Source organism: Ornithodoros turicata, chromosome 5 (genome assembly GCF_037126465.1).
Source record: "Ornithodoros turicata isolate Travis chromosome 5, ASM3712646v1, whole genome shotgun sequence".
NCBI classification, from domain to species: domain Eukaryota; kingdom Metazoa; phylum Arthropoda; class Arachnida; order Ixodida; family Argasidae; genus Ornithodoros; species Ornithodoros turicata.
The window spans coordinates 48292611-48317665 of record NC_088205.1 but is presented as its reverse complement, the minus strand read 5'-3'; the positions used below and the strand labels follow the sequence as shown (position 1 = coordinate 48317665).

Here is a 25055-nt window from a genome sequence, read left to right as displayed (position 1 = left end):
TAGAATGACCACCCGCCATGTGTAACCAAATTGATTGCCAGTGTGCCAGAGAGCCACTGAAGGGGTCACGTGACGCTGTTTGTGCTAAAAGTCACTGAAGTATAATATATTTCAGGCTGTGGTTCATTTCCAGGCTCAGTCTCATCTTCCCCAGCGTCTCCAGTTTTATGTTACTATTCGAATTCAAACATAACATAAGGGAGGTGATTTAAATCTTGATTAATATTCATGACTTAAATCGCGATTAAAATCGGTGATTTAAATCAATCAACCCTGCACATGGTAGCATGAAAAACATTGGTCACATTTGAGGTACCAACGGCTGTGCAACCGGACGGCATCTGGGGACATTTCGTCCGGGGACCATTTCGTCCGGGGACGTTTTGTCCGGATCCCGAGACTCGTAAACATCAAGCATAGACATGAAAGAACTAAGATGTGGGTTCGAGTCCTACAGCTGGCTAACCTTTTCAGTGACTTTCTCCTTTCATCGTTAATCAAGCATAGGTTCGCTTGCGTGTGTGTTTTGCAGATTGGAGAAATTCTATATGGTAATGTAATCAATCAATCAATCAATCAATGCACCACATTTTTTTCTGTGAATACACAGCACTTGGCTTTACGAAAGCCTAGCTTCTATCTGCGAAAGGTTTTGCAACTCCCAGCCAAAGAAACATCAGCAGGTCAATATAATTTTAAAGAAATAAGCGCGGCGAACGAAACGTAACACTTCGACTTTGCGTGCTGGTGTCGAAGAACTCAGACATGGAAAGCTTAGGAAAGCTAAGATAACATCAACCCCAGAAGTCAGGAGATGCTGTCCACAAAGAGACAATGAAGAAGAATTCGCCTTGGTCGGACCTGTCTTTTTTCCTTTAGCTCAGTTGACCTTGGCAACCCACGCAAGACGGGAGATCCCTGCACCTCAATAGTCAAGGAGGTCACACGTGTTTATGGAACTACACAATCCCGCGGAGGAGAAACTCGTAACAGGGGTATTCATTAGAGCTTTCACCTTGATGAGACCCGGATGTTTCTGTGGCGCCATCTACATGCGACAAAGTCGTGAATCGGAGATGGCTCCTCGGTGATATCCCCTCTTAAATGTGCTGCTTGCAGTTCTGCAGCGTTGTTTCTTCCTCACGTTCAAGTGAAAAGGCAAAAAGAACGCTCCGAGACTTACGGCCGAATTCATGAACGAGCCTCGACTCGACGCTCCGCCTCGACTCCAACGAGTGGAGGAAAGCACCGCTCCTCCACTCAAAGAGACCATGCGTTTCATGAACCCGCTTCGGGGATTCCTCCGCCAAGGCGGTCCTCGAGAAACCGTCCTCGAATAAAGCTGTACTCTCGTCCCCAGCCGTCTTTCGGGACCACTCGAAAATGTTAATTATCGTGCTTAAAACACACTTATGGCATGAAAAATAAATGTAATTCTTTACTTTATTTCAACCAATGTGCATTACAAATACAAACACAAAGGTCTACAAGTGTTTGAAGAAGGGTGCAGGTGTTTCGAACAGGGAGACAGACTGATAGGTTTCCTAGTTTTCTGGTCTGGCAATTACAACCACAACGGAAGCAGCTAGCTTCATGGCATGGTCACCTCGTATCAAATAATATGAAAGATGATGTCACTGCTTGTCACTCTTCTATTATGTTACAATATGTGGCGTGAATGACTGTTTGTTAGCGGATGGCTACGTTTACCCAACGCCTTGAGGGTAGCTATAAACAATCAAACAACCAAAGCGAGTTTACAACAACATCACGAGCAAAGAATCGGGGAGACCATTCTTGGGGAGTCACCGCGAGCATGTCGTACGAACTTTTATGGCTCTCATTCGCGCTCTGCTTAAACGGTGGAGCCTGTTATCCCACCCAACAAACGGAATTCGTACTATTGTAACAACAACTAAAAAAAAAAAAAAAATCAAACATGAATGGAAGATTTGTTGAGCCGTTTCGGTGATAGCTGGAGCAGGGGTTGGGCCAGCAAGATACAGTATAAAGATTACGGAAAACATTGAGGAGGCAGATCAGATGTTTATTTTTTTAGATGTCCAGTCAATGCACTGTTTTTTTTTTCACCACTTTTTGCATGAAAACATCCTTCAAACACACCTTCTTTGTGCAAAATAGCGCGATAGAAGGAAAATTCGTACACCTTGTCTTGAAAAGTGTACTTCGAGAAGGCGTGGGATTTTGTCCACAACGCGGCACACCGTCGTTTCTGACACATTCACAATGTCTCCCGTGGCAGTTCGAAAAGTCCTAACGCCATAAAATCACATGTCGACGGGCAGCTGTAGCACAGGAGGTAGCGGCAGCCCACGATTGCACACATTTTCCTCCAGCGGCAATATATCCAAAAGGCTTCGTACGGTTGTCTTCATGAAGCGGTACCGTATACCATATGAGGAACTCGTGATCATCAAAATGGTCAAAAGGAGTTTAATGACCCATTATTTAACGTTGTCGCTCAGTGGTAATGTTGTCAGCACCCAGTTAAAGGCCATCGTGGCACAAAATGCAATCGATGGACGCAGTGAACGACCTGTCTTCCGCCATGACACCAGCCAAACTCGAATTGAGGAGCGTTCTCGAGGTAGCACCGATGCTACCTCGAGATTTTCGAAGAGTGCACGGAGGAATTCCTCCACTCGAGGAGCGTTTCGAGTCAAGGTCGATTTATGAAGCGCAAAACCGGCCTCGAGGAGCAGCTGGAGTCGAGTTTCGAGTCGAAGCTCGTTCAAGAATACGGCGGTTACTCTCACACAACCATTATTTCGGGGCCATGTCCTCGCACTAAATGGTCACGAGCATACTTTTGAAAACTATAGCGGCACATAGGGAAACCGACGTTGCATTTGCACCGACCTTCTATTTCCCATAATTAAACGAGACCTAATTAGTACATCCACTTCGGATGTAGAACATGTTGTCATCCCTCATAACTGCAAAAATATGATTTCTCTAAGAATAAAAAAAAATCAGTCCATGGACACTCTATATGCACCGCACCTACTAGAAATTAACCAGTGCTTGCTGAAAATATACTGGTATTTGTGTTTTATGTGATGAATAGCCTACATTTTCTTTTTGACCAGCTATGCCAGTGTGAGAGCTGCTACGCCAGACTAGCTAATTCCTCCTCTTTGTCCTCCATGCGGTCACATATATGTTACACTACAAGGAAGCTAGCTGGTACCACAGTACCAAACCGGTGAATTAACATGAACACAATCACATAGCAAAGTGAATAACAACCACCATTATTGACTTAGTTTGCTTGGTCGATGGCAACTGAAGGTGGCATATTTCTTTCCTCAGATTTTTTTATTGGTTTGTTCCAGCTAAAAACAGAAGCCCCACCCATACACTGAGCAGCAGGGCATAATAAAACCCTCCATAAGCATCACTTTGCCTCTTTGGCTTTGGCAAGCGTGGCTTTGCCTCCACAAGCATGACTTTGACATAATTGCTTTGTGCCGTGATAAAGGGTACTATGACTGTGTTGGCAGTACCATTTAAAACGTTGGCACCTATAGGGCTAGATTGCTACCCCCTATTGTGTGCAGATATTCTGATGCCTGCAGAGCTGTAAGCTGTTCTTCCGGGTGAAAGAAACCTTGAAGACTGCATACGTTGTGGCTCACTGCCAAAGAGATACGGTTGGAGAAGAAATTACTGGACATAAAGCACAGTGAGGCACGCTCCACCCAGGCCACAAGGAAGTACTATTACTTTGAGCCACCTTCTGTTAATGCAGCAAATACACCTATTTCCACTGAAAGAAAGACTATGGGCTTTTTTTCTGTTGTGGTTGAAGGGCACACGACATCATAATAAATTGTTTCCAAAATCTGTTACGTCGCATTCTGACATGATCTGAGCCAATATGGTCAGCTGATGCTATCAGATCTACAGAAAACACATGCCAGCAGATTCTGAACATGCTATAGGAGAGGGTATGCCCTTGAAATGATGAGATTTGTTCACTTTCCAGATGACTTCAGGTATGTGAAAACAATCATAAATGTTGACAAAGCTGTTATGAAGCAGCGACTGCAACTAATCTGCAGAACTGGGCAGAACAGTTGAATGCAAAATTTGTTCAAAGTGTGCTATAGCGCCATACAGTTGGGATATGAATTAGCTGACGAAACATTTTTCTTGCATAAGAACAAATACACCTGTAGGTTCTCAAAATGGAAAAGCAGAGCTTCGATTTTCGCAGGAGAGAGCCACAAAGGCATCTTTTATTTTATTTTTTGCTTCCTAGATGGCCTCAACTGACGAACAAGCTGCAGCACATTATGGTGGCAATTTTTTTCATTTTTTTAAAGATTTTCAATATGTTGCAGGAGAGGACTACGTAGTTATACAAATAAGGGAGGATTTCTTTTAGACAACCTATATGTGAATATACTATCTGAAAAAAAAAGTAATTTTTTGCAAGTGCTTGATATTCTCAAACACATGGTTAAACAATGAGTATAGATCAGCTTGATATTTTTATGTGAAGCTAATCACAAGCAATCAGTTACAAGCATAAATAATCTGGGGCTCCTTCAAGAATGCTAATTTGTCAGAAATTTATTGTAAACTTCACCCCAAATGTGCTTCGTTCTTGAGCTCTCACCACGTCACCAGATTTATTCTCGTTCTACATGCACTTTGGGATGCAGACCCGTGCTTCCCCTCTAACACCAGGCAAGGAAAGCGCACAAATGATGTATATGTAGATGTCAGAAGGAAGCTCGTAAGGGACAACTTCATATTTCGGCATAGTTTAATGCGCCCCATTGTTCAAGCAAACAATAAACGCTTCTTCTTGATTAGCAAGATTTTAAGACGTTTCGTGAACCAAGGATTGTGATAATAAGATTTCACTCTTATCTTTGGAACATTGTACACGGTAAGGTAGTTTATGTTGTCACGAAAGAGGGACCAGTTATCCTCAATGGAGTGAGGCGAGGTGCCATGAAAGGGAATTTTCATACAGAGCTTCAAGACCCTCGTTTATGGCTTGGAAGTTAGCTCGAGCCTAGTCGTATATGGTTTTATCGTTCAATTTACGAACATTTGGACGATTTGAAGAGATATCGAAGAAAATGGCCTTGTGGTTACTGAGACCATCAGTGACATGCAGAGAAGTGATGTGCTCAGGATGGGAGGTTAAAACCAAGTCAAGGGTTGACTGCGTGGCATGAGTTATTCGGGTAGGATGTGGAACGACCTGCGATAGATTAAATGTAAGGCATAAATCCACAAACAGTGTCTCTTGTGAACTCCGGGAAAGATTGCAGTGGAGCAAGTCCCAATTTATTGACCGTATATGTATCAGCGTATATTGAAGGTATATATTACTGTACATGTATCAGGGCAGATTTCAAGCTTCCTGAGCGCGCACAGACGGTGATCTCAGTTGTAACTCAGTTGTCGCGACGTAACAGACGGAGAAAGACACCGGCTGTCACACACACAGCCATCCCGAAGGCTATGCCCATCTTTGTTGATGCACCCACGAATCCACAGGAAGACTGCCGAAGCTCTCCCACTCGTATTAAGTACCTGTAGCTTGAACTACAAACAGTTTGGTGCACACTCAACAAAACGAGAACAGCTGATTGCTGATTTCATGGGCGCGGCCATGCGAGCCGAGAAGGATAGTTCAACAGAGGAGCAATTTTAAGTAAGTTCGAACGTGGCGCCAGTCGTCGGTGCAACAATTTCCAGAGTGAACCTAGCTCGATCAGTTCAGATAACGCTTTTTTCATTATTTTTCTTTTTAGTATTACTTATTATTATTTTTTATTCATTTCCAATTCCCAGCTCAACCGCTCAGCGCGCTGACGCTAGTGCAACGTAGAGTCAATAAATCTCTCGCTTCCTCGCTTCCCTAAGGAGAAGAGTACTTGAAGTATATTCGTGTTTCGTGATTCCTTTTTCCCTCTCTACGTTCCAGAAACATACGGTTTCTGAGCCAAGACAATATAGTTGCGAGCGGTGTTGACATACAGAAGTATCCCATACCGTGAAGACCACCACCCCAAACGTGGTTGCCACGGTTTCGGTTTTGGTCCATTTGCATGTCAAAATTCAGGGATGGATATTTTAATACACGTACGTGTTTAAAAATTTTTAGACATGGTGTGGATTTTAACTAGGACAGTCTCCCATATCCGTATCTGGCTTTTGTTCAAGACGTCCTTATTAGAGTTAATTAATTAATTTAATTGATTAGTCATCCTTATTAGTCATTATAGTCTTTCTTGGAAAAGATACGCGCCCGTAGAACTCAACTGTGAAAATGACGTGCTCTCGTGACTTTTTTATAAAAATTGGTCCAAGATGAAACACACACACAAAATAAACGGGGTGCCACAAACGTATACTTCGTGGTCGTAGCCATTTTTAATAGAGTTTTTTTAAATAAAGCAACTAGGACTACGTGTACATTAGTTTCGCACTTACGCGTATGCGAGTGGAGGAAAACCTTATCTGCAAGGTATTTTGGCATTCTAATTTCCATAATTCACTAAGATGTATTTTTATTTATTTATGAAGCTGTTTTTCTTTCTTTCGAGAAAGAGAATGAGCAGAATTGCTGGGAATCTCCCTTCATGTTCATTTTAGATATGAGATGAATCCTTCATATCTACATGCTTCAAATTATTATCCACAGAGGTGACATTTGTTTTTATTGCACCATTTCAGGTTTTCCATTATGGAGATACTTCGTTCGCACTAACTCGGAAGTCGGCAAGGGGGAGCGAGCCCTAACCTAACCTAACCCAACCTAACCTCACCTGAAGGAGAGCACTGCGGGACATGGCGTTAGAGATTGAGAAGTACGGCATATACAAAGAGGTCCTCGGAGGGAAAATTCGGGGGGGGGGGGGGGGGGAGCAGAGCCAGCACCGTGAAAACTCGTGGAGCGGTGGACTGTTCCCCCTGCCCCCACATTCCGATTTATACCGAAACTAAATAGGAGCAGCTTTCCAAGCTAGGGCTCCGGAACGAACCGACAACAGTAAAAAACAATAAAGAAAAAACAAGAAAGAAAAGAGACGAAGGAAGCACAAAAAATGTATATTCGCTTGAACCGCAACGGGACAAAAAGCATTGCAAACACGTTTTTTCTTGTGCCGGCCATCGGCATTTAGCAGCCTTGCTGAACCCTGATGCGGATTACAGGCCCAAATAATGACAAATGAGCAAGCAAGCATCTTCGCTGCTCACTTTTTGGTGTTTTACGTCGTTTGAAGTGGAAATTGTTGCGCCCACCACTACCGCCACATTCGCGTTCAAATTGCTCCTCTGTTGAACTGTCCTTGTCGGCTCGCATGGCTGCGCCCATGAAATCGGCAATCATCTGTTCTCGTTTTCTGGAGTGTACACCAAACTGTTCACAGTTAAAGGTACAGATACTTAATCTGAGTGGGAAAGCATCGGCGGTCTTCCTGTGGATTCGTGGGTGCATCAACGAAGATGGGCATAATTTTCGGGATGGCTGTGTGTGCGACAGCTGATATCTGTGCGCTGAACTGGACTTCTATTTTTTGAAAACAACTTCAATATATTGCAGTTGTAGCGAGATAGTTTCCTTGGTTTCGTCGCATATTGCGTTCACTTCATCTGCTTTTTCTTTTCGCCAAGTGGTGTAACCCCCGCTTTAACTATTGCGGCCTCTAAGGTTTATGTGTCAGTTTTGGAAACACTGAGATTGTTACATGTGACACATTGTAGTGTACTGCAGCCAGCTTCACTGTTTGACTGATAATTCGCACGGTTACTTCTTTAATATTATTTGAATTACTTTCATCTGATACTCTACCATTAAATAGGATAGGAATCCATTATGGTTTAGAATTATTTTTCCTTTGCAATGTTCCCACACTGATCTTGGTGACAAGTTGTCTCTCATTAAATTCCTTTTGCGTTGTATTTCACACTGCTTACAGCATAATGTGAGAATGAGAAAATGTATGCTTCACATGTTCTCAGCATCCTCTACAGCAACTGCTCTTGGGCTTAAAATCCAGAAACTACACACGAAAAAAACAAAACAAAAACAAATGTAGAACAGACGACACATGAAAAAGGACACTACAAAATGATTGGGACTGTGTTATGCTATACTTTGTGTGTGTGTGTGTGTGTCTCTAGTTCTGCATTTTTGTGAACATGTGCCATGTTGCCGGCACCCTTGCCCTCTTGTCACAAAAACACCCTCAGACATAAAAATGCAGACAAAAAAGTAGAGAACTCCAACTTAACATAACAAGAGAGAACAAAGATGGGGACACAGGAAGCTTCTAGAGTCTTGGCACATATGCAGTGACCCCTGGGTTTGTAACAAAAACCGTGGCCCCTCCCCGAACAATACTCCCATCTCCTTAAATAGCGACCGGTTGTGCAATCTCTCATTCAGTTTGACACTGATGATGTCCGTCGCATGACGGATAAAACGTCTGAGTAAACCTTGGGCGATTTCATCTCAGATCAGGCAAGCCGGTCCCCTTTGGTCCTCCGATTTCGTTGATTCTTTTTTATGCTAAAGCCACACCTCTATGATGAACAGTGCCACTGGTCCGAAACTTGAGATCGCAGTAGTTGTCGAGAAAAAAATTGACGAGCGTGCCTGGGTGGCGTCGTGCGCTTCACAGAATCTTCCTCGGGTGGTACTTTGAGAGCGTCTCGTCCGCACCACGAACACGCTAGAGGAGCGCGAATTTTTTTGCGCATTCTACAGATGTCGGACTACCACTTAATTTAAAAAAACGGGCATTTCCTCTCACGAACTGTTCGATAAAAAATCGCGAAAACGCTCGTGAGCGCATTTTACGCACATTTTAAACTTTTATTGCGGAAGAAGTACGCATGGCAGAATTACGAACTATGCACCAAATGAAAGATAATTAATTGCTCTTTCCAACGGCGTATCACACATAAATGTGAGTGTTACTGGAGAATAGGTAGAATAAGACGAACCATGCTGCCTCAGTGAAAGTACACGAAGTTCGTAGGTCAATTCCTCAAAAACCCCACCTTTAATTTTGGCAACAAAAATTGCATGGAATCCTGAATATATTACCTTTCCAATGGTGTAAAATTTGTGTGTTCTAAAAGTTTAGAACCGAAATGCCAGCGCCCATAAGGAGAGCAGGTACAACGCCGTCATGCGGTTCCAATTCTGGCCACCCTCCGGCGTTTGTACTGATCGTCGACGAAGGGAACCTGGCTTTCATCACCTCCTGTGCCTGAGATGGACATTTCGTGCCATATCGTATTTCGACTAGGACAGGGTGCAAAGAACAAACGTTGCTAGTATGTTACGTACATGAGGAGAGCAGGTACAACGCGGCCCGACGGTTCCATGTTCTTCCGTTCTAATCCTTTGTTTTCTGTTGACAGGCGCTTGAGATGTGGTCCGTATTTAACGACCTTGAAGCAGGGCAGCTGGCCTAATATATTGATCCGCATGTACAGGAATAATACAACACTGCAAGCCGGTAGAGTGGTTTATTTGGTGACTGGCTTTGCTATCGCTCACCTTTAGAGAGAATTTACGAAAGACACTAAAACAAGAGTAAAATATAGTTACAGTGCATGAAAGAGCCGTATGTACATTTTAAATACAAAACACAGCTGTGAAAGTGGAATGCGGAAATCGGGAACAAATGTCACCTATGTGTGAGCGGCATTACAAACTGGTCCTGTTGGAAAGCATAGATTTGTATGCACATCACCAGCCAGACGTAGTGTGCTGATCGTTCGGCGGGCTGAAAACAACGCAGCTATGACCAAGGTTCAAACATGTCCTCGGCGGTTCTTGCTAGCTGAACTCCAGATACTGCATGACCTTCAGATGCTTTGTACCACACATGGGATGAACGGATCCCTGTCACTGGCCGAACCAGTTCCCATTCATCCTTTTTCGAATTTCGAAAGGCTGCAACCTGAGCCGACGGAATGTGCAGCAGTTCCGTTGCGTGTTCCTTCTTTTTGAGAGCGCACACAAAATCTTCAGCGGTTTGAATAGCTTCAGCAGGTGGACATCGCAAGTTATGCAAGCTTGCGATATGTTTCAAAGAGCCCCCGACACCATCGCACGCGTTTTTTCCATGGCCACTGGCAGAGAAAATCCATCGCAGCAACAAGTTGTTTTTCCCCATTTCATAGAGCTGGTATCTGTTCTTAAAGTGCGCTGCAGCACCGTCGGACACGTATATCACATGGGAAAACACGGGCAGGATGTCTTCTATAGCCTCGGTTATGTTTTGGAGGGCAAGAAGGGCATGTGCAGTATCGTGAGATAGGTCGTCACTCACTGTGGCAAAACTTTTTGTCGAAGACATGGTCGTTACAACACAGGTGAATAAGGATATTTGATCCGTCTTCCAATAACGCCCTTGGACCTCACTTGAGAAGTTGACTCTCCAGTTTTCTGCGAAATCGAAGTGCATGATGACATGTCTTGGATCCACGAAGGCCTTCTCGTTCCAAATGGCGCTTCTTTGTATGTTGTATATATATTCATGCTTGGTGTACAGAGCAGCACATTTCCTGACCGCCTTCAGGAATATCGATGCCTTTAGCGTTTTCCTAATGAGGTCACCAGATTCCCAGAGAGCCATATCAACGTCGTCGGCACGCTCGATCCTTAGCTTCTGTAGGTTGATCGTTTTGGCCCCTTGACAACTGCGACACTCTTGCAAAAAGCATGTCCTTTGTGGCTCAGGACATACAGACATCGCATTCAGTTGGTCTCTGCTTAGCTGGATGGATGACGCACTGTTTATGGCCGCGATGATCAAATCAAAGTTTGCGCAGTACAAACACACGCACTGTTCCGGACGTGGGTCTGTGCGAACCCACTTAGGCCGAAGTGTGTAGAACTTCGTCAGTCCTATATTGATGTCCGGATGAGCACTCTTGAGCAGGCTAAACGTTTCCCGTATAGAACGAGTCATAAAGCGCTTTGCAACAGCGACTCTCTTCCCGTCTCTGGTGACATGAATTACGTCTTTTTTGTTGGGACTTTGGACAGAACAGTCCTTTTCGTCTTCAAGATAGTACCGGAGTGCAACCTGTACGTCGTTTTCGCTGACAGGATGCCCACCATACTTGTCCGGCATCGCCCACACGCCCTGTTTCCCTTTCAGGCTTTTTGATTTTTCTATCACATATTTCGTTGCATCCGGGATCAGTCCTACTATTTCTTTTTTCGTCATGTTTTCAGGAAGAAGCGTAAGAATCTGGCATCTTCCTTGATTAGTGGTGCACTTCTGATAAGCGGTCCTGATGTTGCGCAAAAGGCTAGAACATCTTGTGCAGTCTTTTCCGGAGGTGGTCGGTTCGTCTATGTCATATGCATCACTTATTCTGCGGCTTATTGACCTGCTCAATGCGTCGCCAACTTCTCTCCGTTTTCGTGACGCATACGACGGCATTTGTTTCCTTTTGAGAGACGCCGGCTGCCGCAGCGGAGTTACGTCGATATTTGCCGTCGAAATACTCTTATTAATTTCTTCAATAATGTCCTCACTCTGAACATAGTCTGTGTCAGATAGAGCAACGGGCGAGGACTGCGATAGACCACTAATTGCTGAACGAAAGTACGCAACACAATTCTTACATAGTTGGTCCTCACCGCAGACTTCATCACGTCGCTCAGGGTCGAGAAGCGCCTTCAGCGCATCGATGTCAAGGCTTGACACAGTTGTGAATCCACTCTGGCGAAGAATCCTTTTCTGATGTCGACGTGCATAATCGGCACAAAACACACGTTCCTCACTATAAATGTTCCGAGCCATGGAGACGACTTCCAACGCTGACGAAGCAAAAGTTATTCAGACACCTCACTCAACCGCTGCATCGTCGACGGCAGGTCCGTGCATTATTGGCCACACACGGCGACCAAACGAACCTGTCCACACCGCAGCAAGGTCATTTTTGTTAGGAAGTCTGGCGTCTGGTGTCCCCAGTGCGGGTTTGCTTATTACTTATAATCCGTATGTACATCCGGCAAAGGCGATGGGACGCGGGCACAAAGTTTGGGTGAAAGAGAATATAGCCTCCGCGTCACGCAACCTGATGCCAATGTTTCTTCTTTGCAGCCTGTCCGTTGTCGAAATACGATATGGCACGAAATCTCCATCACAGCACAACAGGTGATGAACTGCAGTGTAACATAGATACGTGGAAGTCAGGTTCCCTTCGTCGACGATCAGTACAAACGCCGGAGTATAGCCGGAGTTGGAACCGCATGATCGCGTTGTACCTGCTCTCCTCATGCGCGCTGGCATTTCGGTTCTAAACTTTTAGAACACACAAATTTTACACCATTGGAAAGGTAATATAATCAGGATTCCATGCAATTTTTTTAACCAAAATTAAAAGTGGGGTTTTTGAGGAATTCACCTACGAACTTCGCGTATTTTCACGGAGGCAGCATGGTTCGTCTTATTCTACCTATTCTCCAGTAACACTCACATTTATGTGTAATACGTCGTTGGAAAGAGCAATTAATTATCTTTCATTTGGTGCATAGTTCGTAATTCTACCATGCGTACTTCTTCCGCAATAAAAGTTTAAAATGTACGTAAAATCGCGCTCACGAGCGTTTTCGCGATTTTTTATCGAACAGTTCGTGAGAGGAAATGTCCGTTTTTTTAAATTAAGTGGTAGTCCGACATCTGTAGAATGCGCAAAAAAATTGGCGCTCCTCTAGCGTGTTCGTGGTGCGGACGAGACGCTCTCAAAGTACCACCCGAGGAAGATTCTGTGAAGCGCACGACGCCACCCAGGCACGCTCGTCAATTTTTTTCTCGACAACTACTGCGATCTCAAGTTTCGGACCAGTGGCACTGTTCATCATAGAGGTGTGGCTTTAACATAAAAAAGAATCAACGAAATCGGAGGACCAAAGGGGACCGGCTTGCCTGATCTGAGATGAAATCGCCCCCTTGTTATTTTATTATGTTAAGTCGGAGTTCTCAACTTTTTCGTCTAGTTATGTCGTCTCCCGGCTTTTGGAGTATTTTTGCATAAAGATGCAGCTTGTGAGAGGCACATAAACACTGCTTACATTGCTAACCTGTCTATCACAAGACATGTGAAAGGATTGTCAAATTAAAATTCAATAATACAAAAATGATTCTGAAATACATAATTTCAATAGAAGGCAGAGTAAACATTGGAATAACAGGTAAAGGTAAAGCACTGAAGTGTTGACATTCTTGTGATGTGTATGGTATACTGCTCTATTTAACCCATGACACATATGTTGTCAAACATTAACTTCTTGCATTCAACATCAAGATGCTGTACCTATTCCATCTAAGCGACTCGTCTTTACACGGACACGTGGCACACCATTTTGGCACAAAGATTTGATATCGCTGTTTGTTGGACATATCAGCAAATACTGTGCCAAAATTGTGTTACCTACATGACATGCTGCATCTGCTGAGATGTGTTACCGGAGAAATACTCCTGAAGCGATTAACAGAAGTGCACAAGCTTTCGCGTGGAGGTCCACGCTAACTCAGGTAAGACCTGAGGAAGCGTCACGGGACCTCCACGCGAAAGCTTCTACAAATTAAAAATCTTTAGTGTCAGTTTCTGTATTTTGTTTATATAACATGTAGTTAGAGTGGTTTAAACCACCTCGCAGAAGTTGCAGATGTTGTTCATCAGCTTTATTTTGAGATGGACAGGGAGTTTCATTGCCTGGGGCGACACTCTACCCCATAGCTGCTTGTGGTGTGAGGAAGGAAATAATGTCCCATGGAGTCCAAAATTGCCAAAACAGCTTTGAGAGCAGGCATTCGTGGGCTCGATTTAGGCATAAGCCAAGCAATTTTATTTGAAAATGGCAGTTTGGAAAGCTTGGTAGTGTGGGCAATGACACAGAATATACTCGGGGTCTTCTACAGCACTGCAGTGACAGTATCTGAGAGAGTCAACTTGCCTCAGGTGGTAATGACACTGAGCTGTAAATGCCCCATTGAGTCACAGTCCATGAGTCACAGTGCACCATCTTGGCGAGAAGTGTTTTGTGGCATCCAAAAACCAAGCTCTGGGTCAACATTGCTCAGTATAGACGGGAGGAAAATGTCAGTTGTCCATTGACAGGAAGACTATTTATACAATCCATTGATGTGTTGGTGAACGAGATCTGCTGTCTACATGACCAGTAATAGTCCTTTGCTATCTTTCACTGTGATTTAATTAAACACCTCCCTCATGTGACGGTGTTCCCGGCACAGTTTTACCTTGCTGAACCACTTTTCGCGGCTCTTATCAAACATAACATTAGCGGTTCTTCGTAGGCTGAGGCCGAGGAACGCAAGAGACGTTTACATGATGTTTACGTGATTACCGTCGTGACAAATGGTCGACACAGCAGTTTTGCTGTACGTTTTATATGTTGCTCATCCTGGACATTTTTCGCTACCCGATTTCCTGTCCAAAGCAGCTACGACTGCATCAATGTCACTTCACCCATGAATTCCTTCATGAGTTGCACGCGCGTGTTAGCACACCAAGTCGTTACACGTCTGAAGAAATCGGCAGAAGAAACATATGCTTGATTAGAGCTTGCAGTGATTATCCTTTGTATGCAGCACATCCCGCAACACCATACAGCTCCGTCGTTACTCCATTTTCTCAAATAGCCTCATCCTCAATGGTAGCCGAACGGCCGAACCGCTGAAGCGCTGTTTTCCTAGTATTCATACGCGTAGTTATTTACGCCTGTAACTTAATTAAATTAATGAATAATTGAGAGATACATGCTGAATACGACACAGAATTGCATAAAGACTAGTTATTCTGGAGTGTGGCCCTCTTGAACACCGATTTTCTCACGTAAAACCATGCATAAGACTGGACTGCATAGACCCATTCTGATTTATTTTGACAGCTTGGATTTCAAAGGATTGGAATTTGAAGGGTGGATTTCTTAGCGTGGATTTCAAAAGTTTTATTATTAAGACTGGGTAACAGGGTACACCCCGCTGCACGCACATGCGCGCGTACAAAATGCGATTTCAAAACATTGTCGACCAATCGGAGCGCACGCACAGTCTCGGCCAATTGGCTTGGAACATGGTGTATGGACAGAGTGGTACATACTCTACAGCCGCATCCGCGGGTACCTGAGGAGGCCTGGCTGCACTAGCTGTTCATCTCCGTGCCCAAGACGACTTTCTGTTTACACACATCTGTCAACACGAGAAGACCGGTTCGAACTTATATTTTGCTGTGGTTGATAAGAAGCGGGACAAACGCGTGGGCTGATAGGCTGATAATGGTGATAGTGTCCACCAGCATGCTTTGCGCGATGGCATTACGTGATCACTGACGTAGGGGTGCAGGTCGTCTATTGAAGTGTTGGGACGGGATTTTCGTTGTCCATTCAGATGGACGGACTTCCCATTGCGGAGCCTCAGGACGTTATGACTGGGTTTTATAAATATGCGCAACTAACACGTTTCTCATTGTAGTCTGTTGGTGTGGACGTGGCCATCATTACCGAAGCAGACATCGAGGGCTACAATGGAATTATGCATGTTATAGATGAAGTACTTGTCCCACGGCAAGAAAGCGTCTTGGACCTTCTGCAAAAGGATGAGCAATACAGGTAATCACTTGACTTTAATTTTATTTCCATAAGGTAGTTAGCCTTTATGGTGTCTTAGTTTAGGGAGCACAAACTGTTGCAACGTCCTTTCCCAACTCTCACTTTAAAGCGCACATTTAAAACATCCAGTAGTCGTAGTAGTAGCAGTAGTAGTAGTAGTAGTAGTGGTAGTCGCAGTGTCGCAGTCGTAGTAGTAGTAGTAGTCGTATTAGTAGTCAGCCTGCCGCTAGTTTGTCCTCGTTACAGCAGCTGACAAAAGACATGATTCCAGATTCAGTTTATTCCAAGTGTACCGTTCGCAAGCAGCTAAACAGAACGTTGTGTCATATGAATCAGGAACAGAGGAAGGTGTGGAAGAAGCAATAAAATGTAATCATGGTGATTTGATGCAAATGGACGTGAAAAACTACCTCCGTATCAGCACGGTAGTTCCACTCGGGAGGATACTCGCCCGCTCCGCCGCTAAGAAAAAAAAAAATGAAAAACGAGGAAAGAAGCAACCGACTTTATTTGCCTTACACTAGCTTATACCGTCCACAACACAACGCCCGCGACACAGGAAAATCGCCACCACTCGCAAAAGTCCGATATTTTGACTCCAGTCCCTGCACCACCTTGCAAGGACGATTGCCAGGTGATCAAGGTGATCAAACTCTGGTGAAGGTTTCTAGAAAACACTACGACATTATCCATGTAGGTCATTGCGACATTACAAGAACCAGCTTCAAAGTAACGCACGTGGCGCGAGACCAAAATATGACTGACAGCAGAGCGTGCTGTCACCTTGGAGCTCTACATTAGCCCACTACAAACATGCCAACTTCACTTGTTCCCTGTCACCAGCTCGCATGGCTCAGTGATTAGCGTGCTGGCCATATCACGTCGCGACTGGGAGGTACCTGGGTTTGAATCCCGGTGCTGGCTGAGGTGTCTGGGGTTTTTCGTAGGTTTTCCTCAGCTGCTGTCGGACATATGTCGGCGCAGTTCCCTTAGTGGTAGCTCATGGTGGCAGTTGCGCCACTTGACCACTGGAAAAACTCATCAATCCGTCAACAGTAAAAGTTTGAGGTTGCGATTCGTGGATATCTGGAACCAAATGCTGTTATTGCAGAAAAACAGTCGTGTTCGAAACATTCTAACGGGAAAAATACTAAATGCACTATGCATATGCATTGAACTTAAATGTGCATCATCTCGAGGTCAAGATCAATGTGAAATAATACATATTGGCTGTAAGGACTTGTATACTTTATGCTGCATGCTGGCTATAGGGAACATAAATATTGCATTGTCTATAGACACATTCGGCAACGAGAGTACAGAAAGCTGTTGCCTAAAGAAGGGTACAGTAGGGGATAAGTAGCGGCATAGTAGTTACGTTACTTTTTGTTTTTTTTGTAGCGGTAGCGGTACCGAGTTCCTTTCTGAAATTTACAGCAGTGCTAGTATTGCACAACAATTTTTTCTTTTTTTTTTAGGTAGCGGGTAGCGGTATTCCGTTCTTCCGTTTTGGTAGCGGATACGACACTGCCTGTCAGTATAGGGGAGTGTGCCTGCTATGTTAGCGCTTTTAAAACAACGCGCAGTGATTGATTTTTGAGGGCCGAAAAAGTGAGTCCTAGTGACATTCATTGTCATTTACAAGCCGTTTACGGTGATGAAGTTGTTGATTGAAGTACTGCGCATAGATGAACGAGAAAATTTCGTGCATCCGAAGATGGTAAAGCGAATATTGAGGATGAATTTCTCTTGACACTGTTCTGGGATGCCAAACACGTGTACCCGACGGAGTACCTGGATGTAGGGACAACAGTGAACTCTGCGCTGTAATTAAAGAACTTGAAAAGATATGTGTATGTGTATGCACTTGTTCGATAAAAGTAGACTGCTCTTGCAGAACTTGAAAAGTCTTGAAAAAATATTGCATAGCTGAAGGTAACGTAAGAGAAACGTAAACGCATAATAGTTGTAATTAGATGTCATCGTTGCAAGTTACTGCGTCCGTTCCAAGGAACATGAATATTACACAGTCGTGACATTGGGTACCGAGATGCCTGAAAGGCGAGGACATTAGCCTGAAAAGCGTGCGAAAATCAGTGCGACTAAAAATATTATCTCCATCCGCGCTTTTTTAAATACAGTACACCACAATAATAATAATAATAATAATAATAATAATAATAATAATAATAAATTATCAGGAAAGTGTTTTCAGGTACCACGTCAGGCTTTGCCTTTTGTACCTGAACCTCATTTCTGTATGAAATGAGCTAAATTAAAATGAAATGAAATGGAGTGGAAAAGTGGTACTTTCTGACGGTGACCATTCGAGTCGGTCGCACTTTGGAGAACATCAATCATAAGATGATTATTTTAATGCGTTAGCATTAGAGTCCTCGCTACGAAAGAATCGCGGCGTGGTCTGTGTGTAGCTACGGAAGTTTAGGGAGGCGCTCCGAGGGGAGAGGAGGAGAGGGCGCGTGGAGAGCGCCACGCGGCGTGCCGGCAGTGCAGCTGTGCTGTGGTGGCCGACAGGTTCAGACGTGTGTGCGTGGGCGCGCCATGGGTTATGAAAGCTGTGCGGAGGAGCGGCGCCGAAAGAAGACTGAGGCTGCGAGACGGCACCACCAAGCTGAATCGGAGGAAGCCCGAAAAGCTCGTTTGGTCGCTGGTGCTGCTGCAAAGCGACGAAAGCGAAGTACAGAGAGTGAAGAGATCCACGCCGACCCGAAGGTTAATGGAGTTTGGACCTCTTTGTTGAACGAATCCACCGAATAAAGATGTCAAACAAAGCCTTTAATGAGTCCTCATGTGTACCACGAAAGTGTCTTCCAATGGGGGGGGGGGGGGGGCAACGCATGGTTCTTTTGGACCAAAGAGCCAAAAAGACTATATGCGTTAGCGTTGTGTAGGGTCGTGTGAAGGGTTGTGTAGCGTTTGTAAATGGTCGTTGAAGGGTTGTGTGCCGTGGTGAAGAGGTGTTCCAAGAGGGTTTTCAAGTTCATTCGAGGAAGTGCAAATTATTCTGACTACCTCCTTCGTTAACTAGAGCTCGTTTTTGTATTTTTTTCCTATTGAGGACACCCGGAAAAGAAGAGAGTTTTTGATGACACCGAAGAATGTCTCCTTAATGCCGCCTCTAAACTTCATTTTTAGCCGCCATTTGTCCGGCGACTTTTTCAAGTAAAACGGTGTGTTTGTTAAATAAACGTTACGATGGGTAACACTATGTCGATGAAATCGGTCGTATATTTATCTCGTATACTTCCAGTCTTTTCACAGAAGCACTGAAACGGGCTGCAGGAATGCAGCTTCTTGGAAACATTACTACGCACACAATATTTGCCCCCACTAACGACGCCTTCCAACGCTACGCTGGTCATCTAAATAACACGGAGACTTTACAGAAGGCAAGTACGAAACGGTTCTCCGATATCAGAGTTTTTTTATATCCGAATACGAACTCGAATTTCTCTAATGTATGTTACGTATTGTATACGTTCAATGCACTTACGCACCGTGACATCGTGCTGTCCGGGAACCGGGGGAAAAAGGGAAAATAGGACATACACTAAAACTTATGTCGCTGTGTAACGATACATTGACACATCTGAGTCTCTGGTTGATAAATGAATTAAGCTTTCTTTCATTCAGCAAGAAAAGGGTGAGATAGCAAACGGCTCCGCACATGAGTTCCGTACGCCTGTTCTGATAATGATCAAGCGGCATACAGTGCTTTAAATAAGCATATGTCATATTTTTGTGAGATCGACTCATTCTAATGGAGCTGGCGAGCATAGTGCAATGTGTGGTGACCTAGCAATCGGTTTATCACATCACACAGTATACCGGGTAAATAAACCGCAGTATATGCGTCTATAATTTACATTTCAGTTTTTTATGCCTTATTACGAATTAAAAATGCTAATGTACCCATTTGTAATTTTCAAACTCGTCTTTATTCCCATTTGAAATATATTCTTGATCTTGATTTCTTCCGACATAATTTCTTCCACAGATCCTTCGCAATCACATAGTCGACGGCATAATATCAACAGGATCTTTCAGATCTCCAACTCTGGCATATGACCTGCAGTCAGAGCAATCACAGACCCTGAGAGTGAGGCACCGTGCTCATAATGATCATATCACTGTCAACAGAGCCCATATTGTCAAGAAAGACCTTCTTGGAAGAGACGGCATTGTCCACTGCATAGATCAAGTCCTCATGCCTCCACTGTAGCCCTTGTTGCTCATGCTTGTTATAATTAAAAACTTCATGTATCAAAATGACAATGTACGTAGTGTTGGGAATCCCGGGTCATTTATTCGGGATTTTGGGAATTTCGGGATTTTGGGACTCATATAAAACCGAGATAGCGCGCGTGCGCAACATTTGTGCATTAATATTGACGTTTCCTATATGCGTTTTAACGCGAAGCATTCTTTAGCTACTAACACCGAAAAAGTGGTACGTGTTCTGACCTCCTAACATAACTAGGAGGTACACACGCGGCGCGTGTAAACGGAGCGCCAGTACGCACTCCTTCGCAATCGCACCCGATTGCCAGCGGCGCAAGGAGCTATACCCGCGCCGCGCGTACACGGAGCGGTAGTACGCACTCGTTCACATTCGCACCCAGACCAATGCAAAACCGATTTCTAGGTGGGGCGCTGCAGTAGCGCTGACGTCAATGATAGCGTCGTAAACCGTTTATAATAAACAGTTTATAAAACCCGACCTTGATGCACACGTTGTGTCAGATGAGATGGGTCCTCGAAAGCGGCCATCACCCACACAAGAGGAGCTCCTCGACGGGAAACGGCGCATGGCGACGGGACAAGACCAAGTGTGTCTGTCGCTTCAATACACCGTTCTGGCCAAAGAGAGAAACTCGTATACTCAACCCAATACTGAAGCACGACGGTCACAAGGTCGGTAATAATGCAAAGAATTTCAAGAGCGTCGCATCTGTGGTGCCGGCGCGATTGCGTCCTTGTATTCATAGTGAGCTGCGTCATGAGTTGCGATGTGGCTATCTGGCATCGTAGCAAAATCTGGCCTCTTCTTCTACGTGACGTCGTGAGTCTTCATACACGATGCTTCGCATATTGTATAGAACCAGCAAAGTGGTTTCTGCAAAAATTTTCTGTGTGAAAAAACATAGAAAAATTTTGCAGAAACCACTTCGCTGGTTCTGGAAACCACTGGAAACCACTCAGCGCTCCGTCTCTACGTGTGAATCAAAACGTTCATCAGAACTTAATGATTTCCATCGTGTTTAAGCACGTGGTTATGTTTATTAAAAAATGCCATTTTTACACCACTCGATGCCACTCGATTTATTAGAACTGGCCGAAACCAAGCTGCGACATAAAACTGAATCATCGAAGCAGCAAAACCTTACAAGGAGTAGCAGAACAAGTCGGGAGACGAGTTCAATTTCTCCTTGTTTTTTTTTCTTACAAACAAACAAACAAACCTTACAAGAAGCAGGAAATGAATGGCCCAGGCTGCTGTGGAAACTCCAGGTAGATGGATGGATGGATATAGAAAGAAAAATATGCAGACGTAGCTCGCGCCTCTGTCTACAAACATGTGACGCCACTAGAAGACCAGTTCCAGGTTATATTTTGCTGTGGAGGGCAAGAAGCGGGAAAAATGAGTAGACTTATAGGCTGAAAAAGCTGATAGTGCCCACCAGTATGCTTTGCACGCCGGCGTTACGTATAGTCGATGATGTAGTGGCTCAGGTCGTCTATAGGCGCCGACTGCGTGGGGGGCTTGAGGGGCCTGACGCCTCCCCCAAACCCCCAAGAACTACTCCAAGAGGGGGGCAGGCACCCTCCATGCAGCCACCCAGCTAACACTCAAAAGGAACGTTTCGAGGGATATTCTATAAATCGCATGCCAAATCTTGAAAAAAAAAAGAAAAGCCTTTTGACACGTGTTCCTGCCTCCAGACACTATTCCCGACATCGGTGCATGGAAGGACTCCCGAAACCTGAAGCGTTTGCGCCGGGAAGGGGGGGGGGGGGCTTTGTGCCCCAGCCCCCTCCGGTATGTTGAGAACTCACCGCCTACGGTATATCTGCCAAGTGAGTAATTCCTGTTACGTTGAAGGAGACGAGTGTGTAGACTTTTCGTACAGAGGCCGTAAACGTTCCCAGTATTTTGGTACGTCTCCTGCACATAGCGTGGTCGTTCCCGGGATTTTTACCGGCGGGGGGGGGGGGCAAATTGCTTGCGGGGCGATAAAGCGTGCATCCCCCTCACCTCTTTTCCTGGAGACGAAAGCTTCGGACCGCGCTGGCGTTCACAGGTCCATATTGTTATGCCATCTCGGTAATTGAGCGGCCACAAGCCGCTTGGCATAGACGGGCCTCTTGTAGTTCCTATGTGTTATGTGTAACTCGGAATGAATAAATAAATAAATATAAATAAAATCACAACGACCTATGAATAAAGAGCCCATGCGGAATTTTCTCGGGTGACCTTCAAGTTCCAGGTGGGGGCACGAACCCCTAGCCCTCCTCTTGGTACTCCCATGGCTACAGACGCACAACAACGGTCTCGTCTGGCAACTTTCTTTAAACATTAAACTGTGGCTCAGAACCGTGCTCCAACAAATTACTTAGTATGTTCCCAAAATGGGATTCGGGCGCTACCCTTAGATAATAAACCACCATTCTAGGGCAGTTTATTTCCGCTACGCTGCCGTAACGTCGCGTAGCGTCTGTCCTACCGTTACCGTAGTTACTCTCTGAAAGCCTCCACACATGTGACAAGCCGCTAACGACAACGTTTGCCAAAAGTCAGTCACTGTTAAACTTGAAGAACAACAGCTTTTGTTACAAGATCATGAATGGGGGGTTTCATCGTCAGGGGCGATGCTCTACCCCATTGCTGCTGGTGACGCGGGGAATGAAATAATGAGCCCCATCACAATAAGGATCGAAGTCCTTTGGTATCCAGAAAGGTGAAAAGAGCTTTGAGGGCAGAACGTTGGTGGGCTCTATGTGACCAGGGACCAAGCAATTTTGTGAGAGAGAGAGAGAGTGGGGGAGGGCGAGAATCTTGCACGTTAATGGATCCGGAGAGTACGGTTCGGGAAGGTTGGTAGTGTGGGCAATGGAGAAGAAGGTGCTCTAGATCTTCTACAGCACCGCAGTGACTGCAGTGGCGAGAGTAAACTTACCTCAAGCGGTAACGCCACTGCACTGTAAAAGCCACATAGAGGCGCATTCCATAAACTAACGCGGCATCTTGACGAGAGGTATGTCAAGGCTTGCGTAAAGCGAGCGCTGGATCAACTCTGCTCAGCATGGCTGGGGGGAGAATGTCAGCGGTCCATTGGCGGGTAGCCAGTTGAGTCACCAAGCGTCGAAGTACGGACCGACGATTTCCTCTCAGCAGCGCAACACGAGTCCATCTCCGAGACGAGAGAGCTGCTGCTGCGGCGCTGTCGGTTTGTTCATTCCCTTCGACACCGCAATGAGCTGGAACCCATTGGAGAACCAGCCTGTGCCCTGCTTCGTAGAAAAGTTTGTAAGCCATTAACACATCTATCACCAACGGTGCGGATAAGCCTCTGATGCCAGAATTTTCAATTGCTTGCAGCGCAGATGTTGAGTCAGTGAATACGACCCATTCCAGTAGGGTAAAGTGAACGATGTGCTGCAGAAAGAAAAGTAATGCATAGCGTTCCGCAGCTGTGGATGACATAGGTTTGAAGCGAAAGGCGACGTCCTTCCACTACGCCTTCGGATGGAATGACGAATGCCGAGGCGGACTTGCCATTTCGAGATGCGCCATCGCTGTATGCTGCGGCTTCGCGTCTACCAGAGCATAAAAATGGGCTCGAAGGACTTGAGGGGGAACCTGATCTCTTCGGTCTTGGAGGTCCGAAAGACGTACGAAGGTAGGTGGCACAGGCTGAGACCTGGGGGCGTCCGGCGGTAGCTATGAAGCCAGTGAGTGCCTGGCGGGTCCTCTGCGCTACGCTATGGAAATCACTTTCAGGACGGTATTGAATTTTCTTGAGGAGTGTGTGACGGGGAATGTGCGCACGCAAACGTAGGAAGTGTCGAGCCGTTTCACGCTCACGGAGAACCTCCACCGGGAGTTCACCAGGTTCAGCTAGGACTTGCCGTGTTTCAGCCATTCTTAGAACTCCAAGGCAGCGACGAAGGCTTCGGGCAAACAGGGTCCGAAGGGTGTTTAACGACGTCGTAGAAATCCTGTGCAAGATTGGTAGGCTGTGAAGCACAGTCGCCCTCACCAAAGCCGCGTGAACGGCTAGAAGGGAGCGCTGATCACAGCCCCTTCCTAAGCCAGAAAGATGTTGAATTACAGCAAGCCATCGCTGCACCTTGTCTTCGAGGTGCTTAATGTGGCGAGCCCAGCGTAGGTTCGAGTCCAGGACCACACCAAGGTAGCGATGGGAACGTACAGACTCGAGCTTCTTTGCACCAACCAAAAGAGGGAAATTTCTCATAGCCATTTCTCATAGAGTGAAAGGGAGTTCGACGCACTTTTCGTGCGAAAGGTCCATTCCAAGTCGCGTGAGGTGCAGATGGACAAGCTGCAAACGGCGCTGAATGGCTGGTCGTGACTTGCCTACTGTCCAAAGGGCAACATTATCGGCATATACAGAGAATGCTACTTTGCGAAGAATTATCGATTTTAGGCCTGCCATTACCACATTAAAAGTGTAGGGCTCAGAATGCTTCCTTGGGGTACGCCTTGATGAACAGGATGCTTAGGGCTTTGGCCGTGGGATGTGCGGACAGCGACAGTTCGGTCGGTAAGGAAATCGTGGAGCCAGCTGAAGAGTCGATCTGATACTCAAAAAACCCACAGGGCGTGGAGCACACAAATATGCGAGACGGTATCATATGCGCGCTTGATGTCCAGGAAAACCGATACGACGATCCGCCGATGAGCACGAGCATGTTGGACTGAAGTGGATCCATGGAGCTTCGGTGGCGATGAAATCCAGCGATTTCTTGAGGGAACACACCTTGCTTTTCGAGCCACCAGTCGAGGTGATGCAAAACCATTCTCTCTATCAGTTTTCCCATACAGCTTGTCAGGCTCACAGCGCGAAAGGAGGATAGGGCATTTGGGGGTTTGCCTGGTTTCAGGATGGAAGCAACTCATGCCTCCTTCCAGGTAGGTGGTAGGGATCCTTGTCGCCAAGACGTAGTATAAACGTGAAGGAGAGCTTGGAGTGACCGCCCGTCAAGGTTTGGCAGTGCGTCATAGGTGATTTTATCTGGTCGGTCTGAAATATACCACATTCACAAGTTTCAACGCTGTCTTCAGCTCGATTAGAGTGAAGTCGCGGTCCAGAACCTCCGGTGGTCGGGGCCAGTCTTGGTGAATTTCTGTCGC

General features: G+C 45.4%; 1 protein-coding gene across 1 annotated transcript in view; it reads left to right on the top strand.

The window, feature by feature from the left end:
• LOC135394437 (transforming growth factor-beta-induced protein ig-h3-like) overlaps positions 1-19962 on the top strand; it is a 79975-nt gene extending 60013 nt beyond the window's left edge. Inside the window, exons 9-11 of the mRNA XM_064625175.1 lie at positions 15522-15658; positions 18930-19068; positions 19677-19962. Of these exons, the coding sequence (XP_064481245.1) occupies positions 15522-15658; positions 18930-19068; positions 19677-19901 (501 nt within the window). The 3' untranslated portion in view covers positions 19902-19962. The remainder of the gene's footprint in view (positions 1-15521; positions 15659-18929; positions 19069-19676) is intronic.
• Positions 19963-25055: the final 5093 nt, after the last annotated feature.